This window comes from Sminthopsis crassicaudata, chromosome 1 (assembly GCF_048593235.1).
Source record: "Sminthopsis crassicaudata isolate SCR6 chromosome 1, ASM4859323v1, whole genome shotgun sequence".
NCBI classification, from domain to species: Eukaryota; Metazoa; Chordata; class Mammalia; order Dasyuromorphia; family Dasyuridae; genus Sminthopsis; species Sminthopsis crassicaudata.
This window is the reverse complement of record NC_133617.1, coordinates 496,302,114-496,326,222: the sequence shown is the minus strand read 5'-3', so window position 1 is coordinate 496,326,222 and position 24,109 is coordinate 496,302,114. Positions and strand designations below refer to the sequence as shown.

At 31.3% G+C, this 24,109-nt stretch overlaps 1 protein-coding gene across 1 annotated transcript in view; it reads right to left on the bottom strand.

Moving 5' to 3' along the window:
* LOC141550620 (band 4.1-like protein 4A) overlaps positions 1-24,109 on the bottom strand; it is a 158,278-nt gene that overhangs the window by 75,915 nt on the left and 58,254 nt on the right. The window contains exons 3-6 of the mRNA XM_074281448.1: positions 10,970-11,021; positions 6,552-6,630; positions 4,235-4,332; positions 1,774-1,894 (exon numbers count right to left, since the gene is read on the bottom strand). Of these exons, the coding sequence (XP_074137549.1) occupies positions 1,774-1,894; positions 4,235-4,332; positions 6,552-6,630; positions 10,970-11,021 (350 nt within the window). The remainder of the gene's footprint in view (positions 1-1,773; positions 1,895-4,234; positions 4,333-6,551; positions 6,631-10,969; positions 11,022-24,109) is intronic.

Here is a 24,109-nt window from a genome sequence, read left to right as displayed (position 1 = left end):
ATAACCAAACCTCAACTTTTGGTGCCTATCATAATTTGGGGTCTATATCACCCACATCATATCTGCCAGCTTCCTTTGCTCTGAGATATATGAATTTAAAATTTGATAACTGCTTCAATAAAATTAATTTTCTTTATATTTTATTTTATGTTTTGGAAATATTATTTTGAAAATATTAAGTGAGTGTGAACCACTACATAGCATTTCCAATCCCTCTGCTTTTGTCCACTTGCATTTTTTATTTCTTTCACAAGTTATTATATATTATTTCAAAGTCTGATTCTTCTTGTGCAGCAAAATAACTGAACATATATATATATACATATATTGTATTTAACATATGCTTTAACATATTTAACATGTATTGATCTACCTGCCATATGGGGGAAGGGGTAGGGAGAAGGAGGGGAAAAACTGGAACAAAAGGTTTGGCAATTGTCAATGCTGAAAAATTACCCATGCATATATCTAGTAAATAAAAAGCTATAATTTAAAAAAAAAAAAGAAAAGAATATTAAGAAGGCATCCTTAGGTTTCACCAGATTGCCAAATGGTTAAAAAGATTAAAAGGAAAATAAAGGAAAATGCACTGTTTGGCTTCTTATGAATCATATTCCTGACTGGTGGAGATAGAAAGTCTATAAAGTAATTGTGTAGTACACCATTCAAAAGAACCAAAGTATACCTCTCTCAGATATAAAATAGTTAAAAATTATAAATAGTAAAAGCTTTTTTACTTTCCTCTATTCTGGTTTTAGACTGTTTTTAAAAAGCATTTTAATGCATAATCAAAAATTTTGTTCTCCATTTAAAAAAATGTAAATTTTTACATGGTCACATTTGGAAAGTTTAAGAAGCATTAAATTTCAACATGGTAATCTCATAACTGAATCATTTTATATTCTATATAAAATACAAAAAAGAAAAATGGGATGAAGTTATATCTTGTGTTTGTTCCCTATCACTAACTATTATGTTGTAAAAAAAATTAATAACTGGTGAGTGGAAAATTTATATGCTAATAACTATCTACCAAAAAAAAACATCATTCTTAAATGTATTAACTTCTCTGCCCTCCAAAATATATTACAAGCTTTCTTTGAACATCCTCTCCAAGAAAAATCTAAAATTGGACTTTTACTCTGTGATCAAGATGGAGTTCCCTAATACATACTGTAGTAGTGACTTTTCCTGATTGCAGTTTAACATCTTACTCTTAGTTCTCTCCAAAGAGACCTGATCCTTTAAACAAACATTTTGTTAACAAATTAATCTTACAATTATTTTTGCTTTAATAGATATGAGTAAAGTGAAATTTAGAAGGGAATAATACCTAAGATGAATGTTTTAGTAAATGAGGTTCCTCATTAATTAACAAAGTTAATTTGTAGAAAAGATTTAACCAAAATAAATATAATTGAATTATAACTTCAATATCACAAGCCCTTTCTCATAATTTTGATCCACTAAGAGCATGGATAGTCTCAAAAGTGCCTATTCTGCTGATGTATATCTTCATAGAGTATGGAAATTATGGTCTTATTTCTGGCTTTGTTGCTACTTTCAATATATAAGGTATACCTGTGGATGATTAAAAAATATTGCATAGGAAACATTTATACCAAGAAAAGAAACAAAAAATAATGCAAGAAAGGAATTTTAGGAGTTAAAAGTATGGATGAGCAATTTGTCATGATAGTAGTTTGTACACACACACACAGGTTTCCTATTATATAAGCTAGTTGTTTATGTGATTTGTTCATTATTTCTTACATTAGAGTTTTGTGTGTTCGTTCTATGGCATCTTCAAGTTCTTCCTTTTGATCTGGAACAAATCGGTACTCAGACACGTATCCTGGAGTATGCTTATATGGGTCATAATCTCCAAGTTCAGCTAAAAATAGAGGGTAAAAAAAATGTCATTTTCCAATCTCCCACTCCTAATTTGGAAACATACAAAAAAAAAAAAAAAGCCCTGTCAGGTTGTTCAGCTATGTCCTTCAAATATATTATTATCTTTTAAAATTCATATGAAAATGACTAAAAAAATCCCAAGTAACAAAGAGCTGAAAGTAGGTGTCACATATAGTAAAACTAAAATCCTGATTTAATAAACATGGACTAAAAACCTTGTGTTTTCAAAGTTTATATTTATAATGCAATTTTTATTTAAGTTACTTTAGCATAGAATAAAGAAATAGTAATCCATTGAAGTTTAGAGACAATACCTTGGAAAAAGTTTTATCTACAATGAAATATGATCAGTCAGTGCACTAATTAAAAGGAAAAGAAGTTGATTACTGAATAGGGAGGGTCTTTTATTTAAACAAATATAAAGCAGAGGAGAAGCCTAAAGAGAAGGGAAACAATCAATAAGAGAAAAACAGGAAACAGAAAAAAAGGATAAAGAACAATAGAGCAGGAGAAGTAGCAAGCAACCCCCCCCCCAAAAAAAAAGGCCAAAAAACTAGGGCAGAAATTAGAGGTAATAATAGGATAGAAGGCCGCAGACAACAAAGGCAAGATGAAAGAGTAAGAAAGAAAGTTAGCTATAAAGAAAAAAAAAAGAAGAATAACACACAAGGAAATGTTAAATAAAGTACCATCTGATCTGCTATAATTAAACATATTCATTTCTAAAAATTACCACTTGTGCAAAATTTTGAAAAAAACTTGTAGGGCTTAGGGGAAAATGAAGATAGAGGGTGCAACACTCAAAGATTTAATTAGTGAAATAAAATAAAAAGATAAAAAAATAAAAAATGGTAGCATAGTTCTATACATGTTAAATATAATTAATTAATTATTAATTAATACTAATTAATAGTAATAATTACTATTAGAGTAATAGTTTATTACTTTAAACTATTAAGAAATGATTAAATATGTTTTGTATATATGATTTAAGGAGGCAAGAAGATGTATAAAACACCTTAAAAAATCTTTATCCAAAACAGCAAACAAAAAAATTCAAATGAGAAAATTTAAATCAAACTTTGTATTTGTTTTCATTTAGATATTTGATTTTCAGAGAACTCATTCTCAACAATATAAACTCTTTTGTTTGGCTTTCAGAGTCTTTCACAATCTAGTTTCAGTTTATCTTTCCAGGCATATTCCTCTCCTTCACAATCTTTACATAAGAAAAATAGCAATAGCTAGCATTTATATATTATTTATTATGTGCCAGAATGTACTAAGTATTTTATAACAATTATTTCATTTGAAACCCTAGAAGATAGGTGCTACTAACCCATTTTACAGATTAAGAAAATAAGGCAAATTAAGTAATTTGCTCAATCACATAGAAAGTAAATGTCTGAGATTAAATTTGAATTTGATTATTCCTGACTCCAGGCACGACATTTTATCCATTATCCAACCTAGTTTCCCCTTTTATACTGCAACCAAACTCTTTTCTTTCCAGAACACAATATTCCACTTCTTTTCTCTGTGTCTTTGCCTAGGTCCCTGTACTTGAAACAATCTCCCTCCTTATCTCAACATCTTAGCTTTCCTAACTTCCTTGAAAGCTTTAGTCCTTTGAAATCTCCCATATATAGCAAATCTATTCTGATTGCTCTAGTGGCTAATGTAACCCTCCTGAAAGTACTATGTATCAAATGTGTGTGTTTGTGAAAGTATATATATACATTTGCAATACACTAAGCAGATATAGATATATTTATTTTTCTGTGTTCATGTTGTTTTCCCCCAAAAGAATAAGCTCTCTCAAAGCATATATTGTTTTATTTTTAATATGTATTCCTAAAACCTACCATAGTATCAAACATATTATAGGTGTTTTAAATTGTATAAATAAATGAAGCCTAATAAATAAAGTATTATTACATTTTAGAAGAAATTTAGTATGTTTTAATAAAATAATTTAGATTAACAAACTCTAATTTACTGTAGTGAACTGATATTTATTCATAATTAGCTGCATCAATTTTATATAAAAGGTCTTAGGTAAGGTTTATAAAATGCCACTGGTATGATGAGCTAAAAGAAGCAATGGGAAAACAAAAGAGAAAAGTGTACTCAACAATACTTTTTAAAAAATGCTAGAAATGAAACTATTTTCTTCAGAACTCAAAAACTAAAGAAGTTAAATATAAAAATTAAGAAAAGTATCATGAAGTGAAAAAAAATTAAAATAACTCTGAGGTACTACTTTTCCCCTCACAAAATAGGAAAAAGATGTATCATAATACTAACTAATGGCACCTACATTGGAGAGCATATGCTCCCAGCTGAGCAGCAATGTTGATTGGACAGGGCAGGCGCCCTTGTAGTACATCTTGCTTTACCTGCAAAAAAAATTGATACCTAAGAAAAAAAAAAAAAAAGAAAAGAAAAAAATCAATGAAAATGCATACATTTATGGCTTTAGACTTTCATAGTTGTGATAATTTTAAACAAGTTTTAGTTATATTAAATTACTTTCCTGTGGGGTATAGGCATATAGCTAGGACCTGATTAATGTATGAATAATGAATCCTGTGAATTGGTCAAATGTATTCAAATCTGTCCTATTTGAGGTTATAATTATGTAAAAATGATAATTTTTTCTATTCCAGTAGAAATGATAAACTGTGAATTCAAATAATGTGACCTCTTCAGGGGATTCATTATTCTAATTGAGATTAGGTATAATGGCAAAGTGAAGAAATTTAACCATATCTTACAGGCAAGTTTATCAACAAAAAAGATCAAATTACACAGATTCAATTAGAGACACCTTGATGCATTATTGTTTGCATGAGAACAGGTCCAACCATTTTGGAAAGCAATTTGTAATTATACACAAAGGATCTTATCTTACCCTGCTATGCCCATCCTGCCCTGCTTTGTCTTTTCTTTCCAATGGGATTTGGAATGGGAAATAGAGAAAATAGATTTTTCTGTTTATTTTCGAGAGAAATAGGGGAGGAGGTCCTATAGACATGGAATGCCACATACTTTCATATTAGGTATTAGTGTTATCTATTTTATAATGTATAAAAGTTTAAAAGGTAAAAACAAAACATTAATAAAATTAAAACAAAAACAAAAACAAAAACAAAAACACAAACCCAGTCTCCAAATTTTACAAGAGCATGGAAAGAGATCATTACTCACATATATAAATTAATTCTGACATCAGGAAAATCTAGGATTAAATCCTATGTTTGTGAGCAAAATCATTTAATCTCTCAGTTCCCTCATCAGAACTGATACTATAATTTACAGAGATAGTGAAAATATGTATTTATAGAAAGAGTCTCTATACATGGGTGTTACCTAAGTCAATGAGATCATATGTCCAGTCTTTATTCCTATTCTCTTTGTTAATTAAAAAAAGTTCATCTAATGGCTTTCAAAGAGACTTTGATTGGTTGACTTACTGTCTGAGACATTTTCATCTGAAGATAACAGTCTCATATCAATTCTTTTAAGAGGGCAAATAATTATCTAGACTGACTTCTATCACATGTCCAGTCTTTATTCCTATTTTCTTTATTAATTAAAAAAAAAAGTACATCTAATGGCTTTCAAGGATTTTGTTAAACTTAGAGACTTTGACTGGTTGACTTACTGACTGAGACATTTTCATCTGGTGAAGATAACAGAGTATCATATCAATTACTTTAAGAGGGCAAATAATTGTCTAGACTGACTTGTATCCCAAAATATATATAAAAATTCACTAATCCACTTAAAATTTTCTATTTTTTACTTCATATTATATACTTTTAAAATGATTTATTGATGTTTTTATTTTGTATCTCTAGCACTACTTACTAATTCATCTTTCCCTGTTCCCCAAGGAAGCCTTCCTTTGAAACAAATAAGCAAAGCCAAGTACCCAAATTGTTGACGAAATCCAATTTTTACGTTCTCCCTTTTAGCTTCCTTTTATGTATTTTCTTCCTTTAACAGAACATAAGTTACTTAGATTGTCTTTCTTTTGGCTTGTTTTTGTGTTGCCAGAACTTAGCACAATGCAGTACAGAAAATAAGTGCTTAATAATACTTGTTGAAACAAGCAATGAACAAAATACCATCTGATCTGTTATAATTCAACATATTCATTCCTAAAAATTACCACTTGTGCAAAATCTTGAAAAAACTTGAGGGCTTAGGGGAAAATGAAGATAGAGGGTATAATACTCAAAGATTTAATTAGTGAGATAAAATAAAAAGATAAAAAATGGTAACATAGTTCTATAGATGTTAAATATAAATATTACAACAAATTTTTGTAAATGAAGGTAGTATAAAATAGAAAAGATTAATGAAGACATAGATTGTTGAGCACAGTATCCAAAAGTCATCACTAGAACTCATTCTAGGAAATAGTATTGAGAGGTGAATAGATGATTTTCACACAGTTCTGCCAAAAAGTAGCAATGCTTCCCATGGGAAAGGCAATTTCTTATCATCCTTCAATGTAGCATTATCTAGCTTTACCATGTATAGTAATGTCAAGCTCTCTAGAAGAACAAGCAAGATAAGCATATTCTAGATTCTATACATGTAACAGTTGAAAAATGTTAATATTATACCTGGTTATTTCTTCTTTCAATTCACAGGGATCTTCAGCATAAAATTTGATGCCAAAATAAAATGTATATGGAGGACCAGCTAAAAGAAGAGAAAAAAGAATTAGCACAATTTAAAAAATAAAGTTATCTATAATAATTGAATATGTGTAATGTCTTGCTCTTCTTATGTAGTACCTTATAAAGCTTTACATGCACATGCCATTCCAATCTACTTATAACGTTTCAGAAACTTAGTCCTATCCAATGTTCAAATTATTTAATGTTGAACAAGAAGTTATTTACTAATTTTTATGTAATCTGATCAAATATTTTTTAAAGCTTTATAATTTTCTTTTAAGCATCATGAATCAATTAAAAATGACATAAGTAGTTCTTTTTTCAATCCCTCACAGTTTTAATACAATTGGGAAGAAAATAATTTTTTAATTATTTATGTTATAAAAAAGTCCAAGAATAAAATTCCTATCAGTCAGGTATAACATTACAGGGAATACTTCTGGTCCACAAATGAATGGGTAGAAAAAGAGAGAAGTTAGAGACTGTATTTTGCACAGGCAGGATAAAGAATGACAAAGTTCTGATAAAGAGTGGAACCCAGTTATTATAAAGGTAATCAGGGAAATGATATTTGTTGTTTGATAGACTAGTTATGATCTGAAGATTTTCCTGAATATTAATGTTATATTTTTGTAGAGAGCAATTAAAAGCATCTGAAGGACATGCAGTACTATAACTGAATGACTTATTTTAAAAGTCAGTCCTGACTGAATTTACTTATTTAGATACTAATCAAAGTTTTCTTGTTTAAATAAGTAAAAATTAAGTACTCATCTTACCAAAAATGTTTTTATTAAAACTTTAAAAATAATTTTTGTTATTACCTTTTATTTTTAAATTACCTACATTTTCCACTATATACTCTTCCTCTCCCCAAAAGCCATCTTTTATTATAATGATTTTTTAAAATTAGGAAGTAAAAAAAGTATCAGAACAATCTGATATTAAATGCAATACTCTGCACCCAATTATGTACTTCAGTTATGTTAAGTATGGGGGAGAGATATCTTTGGTCATTATAATTTCACAGTCTCATAGAACATTTTATTTTTCTGGTTGAGCTTACTTTTTCTTCTATCAGGTTGTGCTAGTCTCTACTGTATTTACATATTCATCTTTTTTTAAATTGTGTTATAACAATTCCTTATATTTATGTACCAAAGTTTATTTAACTATTCCTAATAAATTAAGTTACTTTGTTTCCAATTCTTCACTTGTACACACCGTTACTATAAAAATTGTGGTGGATATCAGACCTTTTTTGTCATTTACTTCTTTGGGATACATAGCTAGCAATAGAATCTTTGAATCAAAATTTATGGGCATGCTGAAAGTCTTCACATAATTTTAAATTGCTTTATGGAAAGACTGGCAAATTTACAGTCCCACAAACGACACATTAGTGTGCCTGTTTTTCCACAACCCCTGCTGTCTTAAGTATTTTCCCTTTTTTTTTTTTTCTTTTAAATCCTTGCCAATTCATTAGGTGTGTTGTAAAACTTCAGGGATGTTTTGAATTTCTCTTATTGGTATTGTGAAACATACTATCTATTCTTAAAAGTTTTCAATTATTTTTGGTAAATATTTATTTTCTTTTGATCATTGAGGTAAATAGCTTTTGGTTGCCTTTATTCTGGAATATCAGTCCTTTTTTAGAGACATTAGAAATATTTTTCCTTCCATTCTTATTCTACTTATGTTAAGATTGTTAGTGCAAACAAGTTTCTACTTTTGTGTCATTAAAATTATCAATTTTATCTTTTCTGCTTGTCTTATGCCTTGTTGGTTTAAGAATTTGTTTCCTATTACATGATCTTTAATTCCAAGGTCATATATTAATTTTTAATTTATTTTAAAATATTCTAAAAAATTTTTTTTGGGAGGTGAGGCAATTGGGGTTAAGTGACTTGCCCAAGGTCATACAATTAGAAGTCTGAGGTCACATTTGAACTCAGGTCCTCCTGATTCAGGGTCAGTGCTTTCTCTACTGTTCTATCTAGCTGCCCTTTATAAAATACGGTTCTAAACCTAATTTCTTCCATTTTTCTGTTTTTTTGGTAGTTCTCATTAAATAGAAAGTTCCAAGACAATTCATGTTTGGGGTTTACTAAATATTGGTCTGATTTGTTTCAGATTCTTTCATTAAGCTAATTTTCTATTTTTAAAAGATAATAAATTTGAAGGTTTTTATAATTGCTACTTTATAATATAGTTTGAGATCTAGAAATGCTTTACATTTTTATTTTTCCCACCCCCTCTTATTATTTCCTTGATATTCTAGCTCTTTTGTTTCTCCAAATTAATTTAGATATTATTCTAACTAGTAGGTTGGCTGGTATATAACTTATCTATAAAGTAATTTGATAGCATTGTTAATTTCATATTATTAGTAAGTTTTGACTATGACCAATGATTATTCCTTGAATTATTTAAGTTGGTCTTTATTAGGCTAAGGAATATTTTATAATTGTATCGATATGACAAGTATTAAGTGTTCTCTTAATACTTGTGGACTGAATCCCAAATATTTCATGCATTTTGTAGTTCTTGTGAGTTGAATTTCTACTTTTATATTTATCTCCTGGATTTTGTTATTACTATTTTTAAATGATTCTATTTCTTTTTCTTTTCTTTTCTTTTTTCCCCTAAGGCAATTGGGGTTAAGTGACTTGCCCAGAGTCACACAACTAGGAAGTATTAAATGTTTGAGAACACATTTGAACTCAGGTCCTCCTGACTTCAGAGCTGGTGCTCTATGTACTGCACCATCTAGCTGCCCCCAAATGACGCTATTTCTTTGGCTTTATTTTGTTATTTGCAACTATATTAAAGTTATTGCCTTAGTTTCTTTGCTGATTATTTAAAATACATTAAAAATAATTATAACATCAATAAATAGGGAAAGTTTTATTTCATCATTGCTTATTTGTAATTTTAAATTCTTTTTCTTGTCTTATTAATATTATTGTCTGACCTAGAATGGTATTAAATAGTAGTTTCTCTATATACTGAGAAAGTGTTTATCATTTCCTTATTGCACATAATGCTAGCTTTTGGTATTAGGTATTTTATCACATTAGAAAGAGATCGCTATGCCAGGATTTCTTTTTAAAAGAGAACATTTAATGATTTTTTAAAATTATTTTTACATCTTTAGATTTTCTTTCCCTCTTTCCCCAACTAGGAAATTAATTCACATTTTTAAAAAAATACCTTTTTTTAAAAAGAGGAGGAGAAAAAAATTATCAAAGTTGATTAATACACAGACGAAGTTTGAAGATAAATACAAATTTCCATAGCTATGTCCCTCCCACCTCTGAAAAAGAATGGGGGGAGGTATATTCTTATTTTTCTTCTTTGGATTCCATGTTTGTTCTTTGTATTTTTGCAATAATCTCTTTTAATTGTCTTATGGTGGTATATTTTCCATTTATATGGTTATAATTACTATGCATGTTGTTTTCTTGCATCTGTTTACTTCACTCTGCATTAATTCATGTAGATCTTTTTGTATTTCTCTGTATTCATTATTTTCATGGTTTCTTACAGCACAGTAATATTCTGTCACATTCATGTATCACAATTTGTTTAGCCATTCCCCAAGCAATGGGCATCTCATCCATCTTCAGGTTTTTGCTACTATAAAAAAGTATTGCTCTAAATATTTTGGTGCAAATGATGAATTTCTTATCAGTGATCTCCTTAGGGAATATATTTAGCAATACATTTTCTTAGTTCATTAAGAACTCCTCCCATAAACATACATATACATGCATCCACTCATACATATACATACAACATGTTATTGTATTCTTTCTTTAAAATCTGGTAGATAACACAAAAAATATCACTACACAATCTTAGTTACATGCTGATCCATAATATTATTTGTATAAATGTTTTTCAAAAACTATTCACGAGTATATCAGCTGTTCTCTGAAAAAAGTCAAACACTCTGATGGTATATGATCCTTTCTAGGTTAAAAGGGAACCACTTAGTAAATTATTATCTCAGAGAGCAGACTGACATCTTATTGATATGAAAGGAATGGTTTTTAACTTATACTCTAGGGAAATCTAGCTTGTTAGAATTCAAATGACAAATAATTTTTTTTTCTTTTAAGATACATTCAGGTAATATGAAAGCAAAATTTAAAATTTAGACGGTTAAGAAATAGTATTTATATGTTACCAAGCCAAAAACTTATCAAGAAAATAACCCATTTTATACAAGGGCATAGCACAGCTTACTGAAGGTGGATTAATTATTCATTTCCATAGTTATCTATTATTATAATATGTCATTATTTAGTGTAATTTTCAAATCATACTATGATAAATTATAAAAATCAAATACGTACTGTTTATCAGTTCTTTGTGCTCTGCAAGGGTTTTTGCAGGATCCAGCCAGTACTGTATGAGGAAAAGTAATTGTAGTTTGATAAATCAATTATTCAGTATTTCAATTACTAAATATACAAACAAATACACACACATATACTTTTTTGTATTTATCACACTAAAATATATGCCAGGGAACAATAACTCACAAAAATGTATATATAGTCGAATTTCAGCTCTTTTGTTACTTATATTAGGATTAGATCAACTAAACTGAATTGAGTTGAATCCAACTGAGCATTTATTATTAAACAACTATTAAGTAGAAAGGCACCCGGCTAGAAACATTCCTTGCCCTAAATCAATCAATCAATTAACTTTTTTTTTTTTTTTTTTTTTTTTTTTTGCTGAGGCAATTGGGGCTAAGTGACTTGTCCATGGTCACACAGCTAGGAAGTGTCTGGTGTCTGAGGCCAGATTTGAACTCCTGACTTTAGGAGTCTCTATCCACTATGCCACCTAGCTATTCCCAATTCACTTTTCTTAATAATGCACAGGCATATAGGTTTTAGGGATACAAAAACAAAACAAGTTGACATTTACTGGGGGAAATAAAACCCAACAAATATTTACTAAGCAACTGCTAAGTTGTTGAGCACTCTATTGGATACTCAGGAAGTACACTATTTAGCTAACACAAGGTGCCTGCCTTCATGGAGATTACACAGTTTAAAAGGTGATGTAAATCACCCTACCATTTTAGCCTCCGAATGACTTTATTGAGGAGAGTTTGACTCCTCACTACTGGTGAGCAGTAGCATAGGCAAGTCAGCCTAATTAAAGCAGCAAGGTACTCTAAAAGAGACAAAATAAGTGGTGTACGCCACATGGGTCAAATAAGCACAACTGCTTCAATCACTATCACCTTCCCTCAGACTTATATGAAGACAGCAGAGGACCTTGGTCTCTGAATAACATACAGCTCAGCTTCCCCTCAAGCCAGGGGGAACAGCCCTTTTAGAAATGTGGTTTAGCCATTGTTTCTTCAGGTTCTGGAGCTCCTGCCTTCTCAGAAGCTTAATAGCTACTGAAAAACCAGGAATCAAAGTTCTCATTACCAAAGTCTGGCATTATCAAGTTGTTTAAAATCAGAAACAGATATTGTTTTTATCAATGGAAATTACACTAAAGAACATATATTACCTTCTATTTTTCCATTAAACCCTAATGATCACTGGTTCTTTCCATTTGACTTACAACTGAAACTTCTTATGCATGATGTTTCAACATTAGATATAAGTTCCTTGAGAACAGAGGTTATCTTTCTCTTCTACTTATTTTCTCAGAGTTAATTAGGACAAATGACCTAGAAAAGTTCTTTTCTGATGCCTCATCAAAGCATAGAGGTAACCAAGGATTCATAAAGACTATTCTAGCCAATGGAGGATTTCTAGGAGCCAAGATGGTGAAATAAGCAGGAAATCCCCTGAATAATCCCATAGTCACCCCCAAATATCTATAAAACAGTGCCTCAAAATGAATTCTGGGGCAAAAGAATTAACAAGAAGATGGGATAAAAAAATTTTCTAGCCCAAGACAACTTGGAAGATCAGCAAGAAATATATATGTTATATGGGTAAAAGAGGAGCATACTCCAAAGCAGGCAGTATCCCTGCAAGCCAAAAAACCAGACCTTGCCTCAGCAAGCTAGAAGGAGGACCTATCCCTAGGGCAGGTCAGTGAGGAAAGCCTTGAACCCCACTGCAGTAGCAGGTGAACAACTAGAACCCCCACCCAAACTCTCAAGCCCCAGTGTAACACCAGGCTCCCATTGCCTTCTCATAGATGGATGCATTTATATTATTGATAGATTTAGTTGAGTTCTTGTTTTTCATTTAGTAGTTTCTGAATTTCTCCATCATTTTCATCAAATCAATCCTAGTATTTGCTAGTATTTATGATCGAGGTGAGTAAATGCAGTGCTATACACTAAATCTTTGAAAATTGCCTAATTCTTTTCTGCTACACTATAAGAAAAATAAGAGGAGCATAGAACATATCACTTATCAGATTTATGGTTAGAATTTATTAATAAATAAGAGATAGAATTATGGGATATGAAAATAGACACTTTTGGAATGTAATTTCCCAATTGCTAAGTGGTCAAAGGATATGAATAGGCATTTTTTGGAAGAAGAAATCAAAGCTATATTTAGTTAAATTTAAAAAAATGCTCTAAATCATTATTGCTTAGAGACATGCAAATTTACACAACTTTAAGGTATCCTCTCATATCTATCAGATTGGTTAAGATGATAGAAGGGGAAAATGACAAATATTGAAGGGGATGTGGAAAAATTAGGACACTAATTCAATGTTAAAACTATGAACTGATCTAAATATTTTAAAGAGCAACCTGGAATTATGCTCAAAGAATTATAAAACTCTGTATATACCCTTTGACCCAGAAATACCACTATTAAGTCTGATTCTCAAAGTAATCAAGGAAAAAGAAAAAGGACCTATCTATTCTAAAATATCTATAGCAGCTTTCTTAATAGGGAATAAATATTAGAAAGGCAAGGATGTGCATCAATTGGGGAATAGCTGAATAAATGGTGATATATAATTGTAATGAAATACTGTGGTGCTATACAAAATGAGCAAATTGATTTGATTTGATTTCTTTAAAAGTATTTTATTTTTCCAATTACATGTAAAGACATTTTAACATTCATTTTAAAAAAAATTTGCACTCCAAAATTTTCCTTTCCTTCCCTTTCCTTCTCTCTTCCTAAAAAGGCAAGAATTTTAAATAGATTACATATGTGCAATCATGTAAAACATATTTCTATATTAGTCATTTTGTGAAAAAGAAATAGACTAAAAGAGAAAAGAAACATGAAAAAGATAATGAAAGCAAAAAAAGCCATGCTTCACTTTATCAGTACTTTCTCTGGATAAGGATATCATTTTCAATCTTGAGTCTTGGAATTGTCTTGGATCATTGTAGAAGAGATAAGTCATTCTTAATTGATCGTTGTACAATGTTGCTATTACTATATATGATGTTGTGGTTCTGCTTGCTTTGCTTTGCATCAGATAATGTAATTCTTTTCAGATTTTTCTGAAATTTTCTGAGCAAGTTACTTTTTAGAAAAACATGGAAAGACTTCCATGAAATAATGCAGTGAAATAAGCAGATCTGTTTGAACAATAACTGGGAATGACTAAGCTATTCTGAATAATATGAACATTCAAATCAACTATGAAAGATTTATGAAGGAAAAAAACTATTAGCCTCCAGAGCAAAAACTATTATATATCAAATATATATGAAATGTTGTATTTCTCTAATGCAGAATTGAAAGAGAGGAGACAACTCAAAACTGAAAGTGTAACAAAATAAATAAAATAAATACAAGGTCAAAAAAACTCTGGTAGGAGGAAATGAAGCAAGGAATTAATATTTTAGGAGAACAACACATAGTTATTGATACATACTGATAAACATAGTTCTGTAAAATCAAAGGAATAATAAAATTTTACTTTTTTTTTTAACTAGGAAGAAAATAAGCCAAGGATAATCTACTATCATTTAATCAATAAATTTCATAAATAGAAGCTACAAGGTTTTGTAAGCCATCATCCTGCAATTTAAGTAGTACTTATATGTTCACTAAGGGAAAAGCTTCTTGTCATTTTTCAGTATCAACAAAGACAAATGTTGCTATAGTTTATCTGATCACAGTTAAAATATATCTTGTTCTTCAACAAATGAAAGGGATACCAACTCTGTTGCTTAGTTTCAGAAACTGCTTCTAACCCTCCAAATATTATGGATAGATCTAGATATAGCACAGGGAAAAATGTCCATAACCTTTGAACCAGAAATTCTATTCCTAGGCTTATATCAATTTTCTTACATTTTATTCCTCAACATGTATTCTTTGGTCCAGTGAGAGTGAATTTCTGGATGTTCCACAAATAAGAAAATACATTTCTTGGCTCTAGGTATTTTCTCTGGCTGTCCTCCATGACTTCAATATGCCCTCTTCCACTCTGCCCACTGACCTTCCTGACTTTCTTTAAGTCCCAACTAAAAAAAAAAACAAAACACACACACATACACACACACACACACACACACACACACACACACACACACACACACACACACACACCTTCTATAAGAAGTCTTCTCTAAGATGTTTTAATTCTACCACTTTCCTTCTTTTAATTATTTCCTATTATTTTTTGCTTCTGCCCACAGTGGAATTGCTTTTTCATGTTCTTTGGTGAAGGAGGACTGGAGAGGGAAGCAATTTATGAGATTCAAAAGGATGAAAAGAACCAATAGTGTTTGCCAGTTACAACCTTGATTAGAGTTCTCTGTGACCTGTCAGCAGAATGAATTGACTCGGTGAAGAGACTTTTTATGTCCTGTAAACCTGAGAATACTATGCCCTTTGATAGTTACAGGGGGTTAACAAATTCTGCTGATTCTCCCAATCTTTCAAAACTCATGAGTTCATTCCATTTTTAATTTTCTTTCACCCAACAATGGAAATGTAAACTTTATGGGTTTTTTCATCTCTCACTTAAAATTCAGGTTCCCAATAATCAATTACTTATATTACACCCTATATTACTTAGAGGAACCTACTAGAAAACCCCAAAATGCTATCAGATTGAGCTCCCATTTTGGTACATTCAATCCAATATGAGTCAATAAGCAATTAGTGTTAATTAACTTTTACTAAAGGAAATTTATTAAAAGATAAAACAAGAACCAAAACTCCAAAACATTCCTTCTGACCTCAATTATTTTTGTTCTCTACCACCTTGGTCCCTGGGAAAAATGGACTCACACTTATAGAGGTTGCTACAAAGCATTCACTTCACCAAATTACTTGTGTATTTGTCACAGCCAATGAACAGTCACTCCCCTGCCTGCAGGAGACTTTGTTGATCCATAATACCTGGCTTTAAAAGGTTTCCAATCAGGCTTACTGTAGTTACAGCTGCTGGCACCTTTTGCTCAATCTTATGATCTTCTGAACCTAACATGGTTATTTTATTTCCAATTATCCTCCATCAAAGATAGGAAAGAATATTTTCCAAAATGTCCTAAAAGGGCAGAAGCAACATAGCTACAAAATAGATTTCGGATCACATGGCATTCAGTTAAGGAGAATTCAAGGCTTCTCTCCTGTCCAGGGAGTCCATAATGGTTCGTGTCTCATTTGCTACAAGGAAGAGAATGATTAATATGTCCTGAAAGTGCCTTTGTAATATATACTGAGCTCTAACTCAGCAATCACTGAAAAATGCTTTTCTTCACTAGTGTTTTAGGCAGACAGGAAACAGTCACAAAATATTTGTTCATACTTTGAATTAGAGACAGGGCTTCGTCATTACACACTTTTCGAAGTGAATTCCCCAAACATTTATGTAGGTTAATACTAGATAGAGCTCCCTTTGTATGCTCCCAGGACTGGATCCTTCTTGATGAGTGTTCCTCCCCACTTTACATGTGTACTTTGTAAATCTTAAACACTCTATAAAAATGCTAGTTAATGTTATTATTATTAGAGACTGGAGTAGTTCTACACCTTGCCAGTTAATGATAAAGGGACACTGTCTTCCTATAAACCTACAGAAGAAGGCAGGACACGAGCCAGTATGAGTTACAATAACTATTACAATCCCTCAAGTGTGTCCTAGGTTACCCACTAAAGATACATATAACTTATATTTGTGTTCCATTTGAATTCTTACTGGTTCACCAAACAATTCCATGCAACATTCTAATTAAGAATTATATTAACTGCTTGATTGTTCCATGATTTTTGTGTTCATCTTGTCATATTTTGAATCCTATATACAATCTCTGCAATGTAACAAATAATTGATAGAGATTCTGGGCAACAGTATCTCATTTATAAGGGATCATTTGGAAATGGTTTATTTCACATCAGTGCTTTTTGTGTTAAGACTTAAAGTCACTCCTTAAACAATGGTGTGATGGTAAATTTTTATAAATGCCTCTTGTTAAAAATGTGTACACAACACACTTAAGGTTTAAGCTACATGAAAAACATTTTCTTCATCACTTTCTTAAGTCTAAAAAAATCAACAAAGCAATAAATTAAGGTTTGAATTTACATTTTTCTGAGAGGTAGATGCTATGACTGAAAATATAATAATGAGTTGGTTCAAGTTGGCTCCAGCTTGCCCTAAGCCTTAACCTTCTTCTTTCTCTCTCTTAACTAAGCTTAGGACTTTTCCCTATGTAACCTCCAGTAGCATTATATGGGAGAAAGAGCCAGCTATCTTCAAAGTTATAAATACTTTTCATATATTTTAAATTTTTTTCTCTTATTGATTATTAGACTTAATTTTTTTCCTTTTTTTTTCTACTGTCAATGTACCTGTCTCTATGACATCTCAACTTTTCCATCTGATTTGCTGCATAAATAGATTGAGAAATCAGATTGCCAAGGTTGTCTTAACTAACTGGGTAAATAATTTCTCCTCTGTCAGTCTAGCATTCTGTAGACAGTGACAGCCCTCTAAAAATCTCATGATACTCTAGTAGCAGCTGAAACTACTGTGAAGTCTATGAAATAGAATATAATTATGGACCTTGCATAAATCAGACATTCAATAAATGTTTTCTGAAATAAATTTAATTGTTATTTAACATAATAATTAAAAAATACTTGTAGGCTTTACAGTTATAACTGGGAGAACAGGAATGAATATGAAGCAGAAATAGGTTTGCTTGGGACATTTCCAATGATACCTATTCTAGTACATATTCTCAAAAACTAGGTCTATCCTAGTCAAACAAGATTATTTAATAACTTTAGTTCTGGTGTTTACAAGTACATTTTAAAAATTAAGGTTAGATCTATTTAAGCATCAAAGTAAAATGAAAGAAGGGATATTCCCCATAATGCAATTTAAATATCTGTTATAGAAACTGTATTTCCTAGGGTTTTTCAATGTAAATAGGGCTTGGTTTTTTGGAAACCTAGCTTTTTTCTGCGTGAGACACCAAAACTCTAATTTGAGATTTGATTGGCTTGAAGACTGACTAACATTGTTGGCACACCTTCCTGTTCTTGAATATAAAAGTAGTTTCACCTATATTTTTAGAGGCTTCTGACAGTGGACCAACAGCATGACTAACATCAGGAGGAAGCTGCACTTAGCTGAAATAATTCATCATTTAATTTGCTTATAAAATATTCTTTCCCTGGTAGAGCTAAATAAACTACCTTCTTGAAATTTTACTTTTACTCAATTAGATATAAAAAACAATTTTAAATATTAATTAAAAAAAACAAAACAAAACTTTGGGTTCCAAGTTTTTTTTCTCCTTTCCTCCCCACCCTTCTTCCTGAGAAGGCAAGCAATTTGATAAAGGCCATACATGTGCAGTCATGTAAAACACACCTCCACATTAGTCATGTAGTGAAAGAAAAGCAGACCAAAAAGAACAAGAAAAAGAAAGAATGTTTTTAAAAAGTATGTTTTGATCTGCATTAAGACTCCATTAATTCTTTCTCTGAAGGTGGTCAGCGTTTTTCTTCATAAGTTTTTCAGAATTGTATTGCTGAGAATAGTTATCATTTACAATTGATCATCATATAATATTGATGTCACTGTGTACAATATTATCCAGGTTCTGAGCAGTTCATGTAAAGTCTTTCCAGATTTTTCTGAGAGCATCCTGCTCATCATTTCTTGTAACACAATAGTATTCTGTCACATTTACTATAAATTGTTCAATAATGATTCAGAGCATTTAAAATATATGACTATAAATAGCTTTGAATACTTCATCTGAAAACTGCTTGCTCATATCCTTTGACTACTTATCATTTCAGGAATGGTTTGTATTCTTATAAATTTGACTTAGTTCTTTTTTGGAGAGAGGGAGGCAAAGCTCAGACCAATTCATATTTTTCTTTGAGGCTTTGCATTTAGAATTTTGATTTTGTTGTCTTTTTCTGAGTTTGTGTTTTGATCTTCCTTGTCACCATAGTAACTTTCAATAGTCAAGTTGTATTTTGTTGTTTACTCATTTTTTTCAAGCCAAATCTTGACTTTTAACTTGACATTAAAATGGGGCTCTATTCCTGAGTAGTGGAAGCACTGTTCCAAGCTTCAGGGGTTTTTTTGTGCAGCTGTTTTCAGAACTAGTTCGGAAGTGGGTGGGATGATAAACTTTCAGTTCTTCCAAGGTGGTATAATCTTTGCTCTGGTCTGTGAACAATCTCAAGCACTTTTTTCCTGTTCTTTTTTTTTTAAATAAAGAATGTCTATTCTTTTTTTTTTTTTCCCTTTAGGGATTGTGGGTAAAAATTCCTCAGTCAACCTTGATAGAATTCTAGACTGGTTAACTAATTTTTTTTTTTAATTTTTTTTTTTTTTCTTTTCCTGAGGCTGGGGTTAAATGACTTGCCCAGGGTCACACAGCTAGGAAGTATTAAGTGTCTAAGGTCAGATCTGAACTTGGGTCCTCCTGACTTTAGGGCTGGTGCTTTATCCACTGCACCACCTAGCTGACCCATTTCACCCCATTATTTTGCTGGGTTTTCTACTCCAGAATTAATTTTGAAGTGGGATTTTAAAGCTCTTCTGAGGGGGAATTTAGGAGAGCTCGGGTGAATCCCTACTTTTTATCTGTCATCATGACTCCACTCCTCACTGGTTCCATAAACTTCCTTTTATTAGCTATTCAAGAGCCTATGAGTATTTCATTTCATTTCAGTTTTGGACTTAAAATATCAGAAAATTGGCATGAATTGGAATTAACCCATAACATACCAATAGCAAGTTAATTTTATTTTAATGAAAAATCCTTATTATTAATTAATGTAAGGTTAAATCAAGGTTATTATAAATATGTCAATATATTAATTAGGCAAAAACATATTTCCTATGAAAAGTTACTAGAATCATTTTGTCTATTACCAGAGCTCCTAATACAACTTATCAGTTAGCCAATATTTTAATAAACTTCCCCCCTTTACAGACTCAAGTCTATAAAATTACATTCTTTTCATATGTCTTTTTTAATTGCTTTGGTATTTATAAGTCAAAATGACTTATTCATTCAAAGTTGTTTTTAAAATAACATTGCTTTTACTATATACAATGTTCTTATTTCTGCATTTTACTCTTCATCATTCCATGCAAATCTACCCATGTTCTTCTAAGCTACTCAAGTTTATAATTTATCAAAGCATAGTAGTATTCCATCACAATCATATACTACAACTTGTCCAGCCATTTCCCAATTGATGGATATTCCTGCAATTTCCAGTTCTTTGCTACCCCAATATATAGTTTTTATGGTGTAGGAAAACAATAAAGTTGTATATGCCTATTGGGCATAATAAATATTTAAGAAATAAGGATAATGAAAGACAAATCAAGACTACCTTTTTACATGATGAGTCTAAATTGTTTCTGTTAAAAACAAAAACAAAAAGTGATAAAACATCAATGGTTATAACTATAGCAAAGAAAATGAAAATCAATCAAAAATTGTCTGCTTTTCCCAGGTTTTATTATGAATGATAAATATACAATAAATATGACTTTAAGAAGCAACACAATGTATTCACTCTCAAGCAGTACTTGGACTCCCTTCCAAGTAAAATAGAAGCATGGATGCTATTGAACTCTTCTGATTTATCAAAGGAATGTGTAAAAGGTGTCTTATTCATTATAAATGGGAAACTATTTCCCCAGAAGAGAATAAAGTTTATTTCTCTTTATGTATATGCTATTTTTATTATATAGATATCATGTATCAAATTGGGAGAGGGAAGAAGTTATTTATAGTTATTGAAAATAAAGAAAAAAGAAACCTAAGAGGATCATAAACTGCTGATCAGTGCTCCTGACTTTGATTCTCTATACTGCAAATTTCTAGAATTTCATTAAAAGGATAGTTAGTGAACTTTAGAAAAAGAAATACCACAATGAACCAGCATGGCTACATTAAAAACAGTTCATGTGAGGACAATGTCATTGCCTTTTTTGACAGGTTATTAAGACATTAATATTGTAGATATACTTTGTTATATTTTACCAAAGTACCCTAAGAATGTCACACAATGTCTGGTCAAACTAGAGATATGTGAGCTACATGACAATACAAATTGATTCAGAACCAGTTGAATGCTGAACCAAAGAATAACCACTAATGGTTCCAATGATCCAATGGCTGCTTGGAAAAAGATCTCTAGTTGAGTTCCTAGTACTTGGCCCTATGCTTTTTAACTTTTTTTTTAATCAATAGCTTAGAAAAAGGTATAAGGAAGATCTGAAAGATGACAAAAAACCTAGTAGGAATACATAGTTAATAAAATAGATGATGGATTCAAAAAGATTACGACAGGATAGAACATTGGATTGAATCCTTCTAAGAAGATTAAATTAAACAGAATATATGTAAAGTCTTATATTTGGATCCAAAAAACATATTTACAAGTACAAGGTTGACCAAGTATGACTAAATAGAAGTTTATCAGAAAAGAGTTGCAGAAAATTGTTTATAGCAAATGTGGGAGGAAGATTCTGGGAAGATGGCAAAGTAGGACAGTAAATTTCAAGCTCTCCAGATATCCCCCCACAAACAGAACAAATTTGCACCTCAGGGTGAACATAGACTGGTGAAAAATCAAGAAGAGTTAGGGCAAATCAGGGGTCCTCCAGGGATAGCCCAAGAAGATCCAAAGACCCCCATGTGAAATGTAAAAATTTCTAGGCTAACTTTGCCCAAACACTAAGTGGGGAACCCTGGGGTAAACACAAAAACTTTCACCTCCAGTACAGCCTACAGGAGTTGGAAGTCTGAGTCTGGGAAGACTGAGGGAATCCTGGGTGATTAGGAATGCCAGGACCAGCTGTGATGCAGAGATATAGTCCTGGGCAGAAAGGAATCCAGCACATGTAATGGATGCAAAGGTTATGAGGTAGGGATGTTACTGTTTGTGAACCTAGAGGAGGGGGGAACTTTTGGTTTGGGATTTCAGGTCAGAGGAGAGAGCTGAAGTGAAACTAGAGCATCATCCCCCTACCCCAGGATCAGAGGTGCTTAAATTTATACTTCTTCTTTTTTAAAAAAATAATGAACTGGTAAAGAAGAAAGAACCCAATCATAGAAACTTACTAGAGGAATAGGGAACACCAGAGTTCATCTTCAGAATAGGACACTGAGTAAAACAAGGGAAAAAAAAAAAAAGCTTCTTCTACCCCAAAGAGTAATGTTCAATGGCTCCTTGTCTAGAGAAAATTTATAGAACTAAAAAAAAAAAAAAATCAAATGAGAGACACCGAGAAAAAAATTTAAAAAATAAAAACCATATAAGAAAAACAAGATTATGAAAAATAAGTTATCCAACTAGAAAAAGAAATAGTCTTAAAAATGGAAATAACTCTTTGAAAATTAGAATTGGGCAAGAATTAGCCAGTGAAGCTATAAGGGACCAAGAAATAACAAAACAAGATATAAAAAATTTAAAAATTGGAACGAATGTGAAACATAAGCAAAACAACACATCTGAAGAACAGAACAAGAGGAGAAAATATAAGAATATTGGACTACCTGAAAGCTTGAACAGGAAAGAATCTTGACACATTAATGCAAGAAATAATCTACGAAAATTGTCCTGGAATGATAGAACAAGAGGGGGGAAATAGAAATAGAAAAAAATCCATTGATCATCACCTCAAGGAGATCCTTTGTGGAAAATCCATAGGAATATTATTGTCAAGTTTTGAAACTCCCAGATCAAACAGAAAGTTTTGCAAGAAACAAGAAAAAAAATTCAAATATGCTAGAGTTACAATTAGAAATGTACAGGACTTAGCAGCAGACAAAATAAAAGACTCCAGATCCTGAAATCACATAAAATTGCAATCAAAAGAACTAGGCTTCTGGCCAAAAATAGTATATCTAGCAAAATTATCCACAATGTCGAATGAAAAAAAAAAAAAAAAAAAAAAAAAAAAAAAAAAGGACATTCAGTAAACTCGAAGATTTTCAGGGTTTTGTTTCAAACAAACCCAAGCAAGCTCGATAGAAAATTTAACATATAAGAGCCTATACCCAAGACTGATTTCAAGGAATTTAACATGAACAAATTATTTATGTTTTTTACATGGAAATACATATCATATGTTTAAAATTAATATCAGTAATTGGGTAGATCAAAAGAAAGATTTATACAAATAAGGCATAGAGGAAGAATAGACATAGAGGCATTAGAGAAGGGAGGAGGACTCATAGTTCTGGAAACCTACTCATGCTGGGAATGAGTTATATATCATGAAGGATATAGCACCCTCCAAAATCTATAAATAAGGAGGGAAGGATGGGTGGAGAGGGAAGCAAAGGATAGGAGAAGAAAAGAGAGGAATCCATGAGTGGGGGGAGGTTAAGTAATAGCATGTTAAGTTAAGGAGCAGAATTAAAACAGAAGACTTAGCAAGTTTAAGAAAGAAGAGATATACACAAATCCTACACCTAAGAGCAGGAGGAGAATTTATTAGAAAAAAAGTACAGATTTTAGACAAAGTCAAAATATCTTATTATTACATAATTGACTGGTGGACTTAAGTTTCAAAAGAGATTTTTAGAAATTAATATGAAAACACTTCCCAGTTGTGTGACCCTGGGCAAGTTACTTAACCCTAATTGCCTCAGCAAAAAAAAAAAAAAAAAAAAAAAAAAAAAAAAGAAAGAAAAGAAAAAGAAATTAATATCAAGCCAACTATCCATTAACAAAGGGAAATACATCATAACAAATGATAGAGGAAGATGCCATTAAGGTAGGCTCAGTTAGCTAGGAAGTAGAAAATTGTGTAGGTTTATTATAGGAGCCCACTTAATGGATATAGTAACTGTTGGGTCATGATAATTTTGTCAGTGCAAGGAATTTGACAAGGAATTACAAGATAATCCTGTCACTGCTCCTCCCAGCTCATTTCTGGGAGGAGCTGTGGAAATTCAATTAGGTAAGGCCCGTTTCAACAAAGACCCTGCTCAAATTCTGCTTAAATTTTATAAATTTACAAATTCTTCTTCTGTCAAGCCTTTCCTAATGGCTTCTGGGCTGCAAGCACAGACAAAA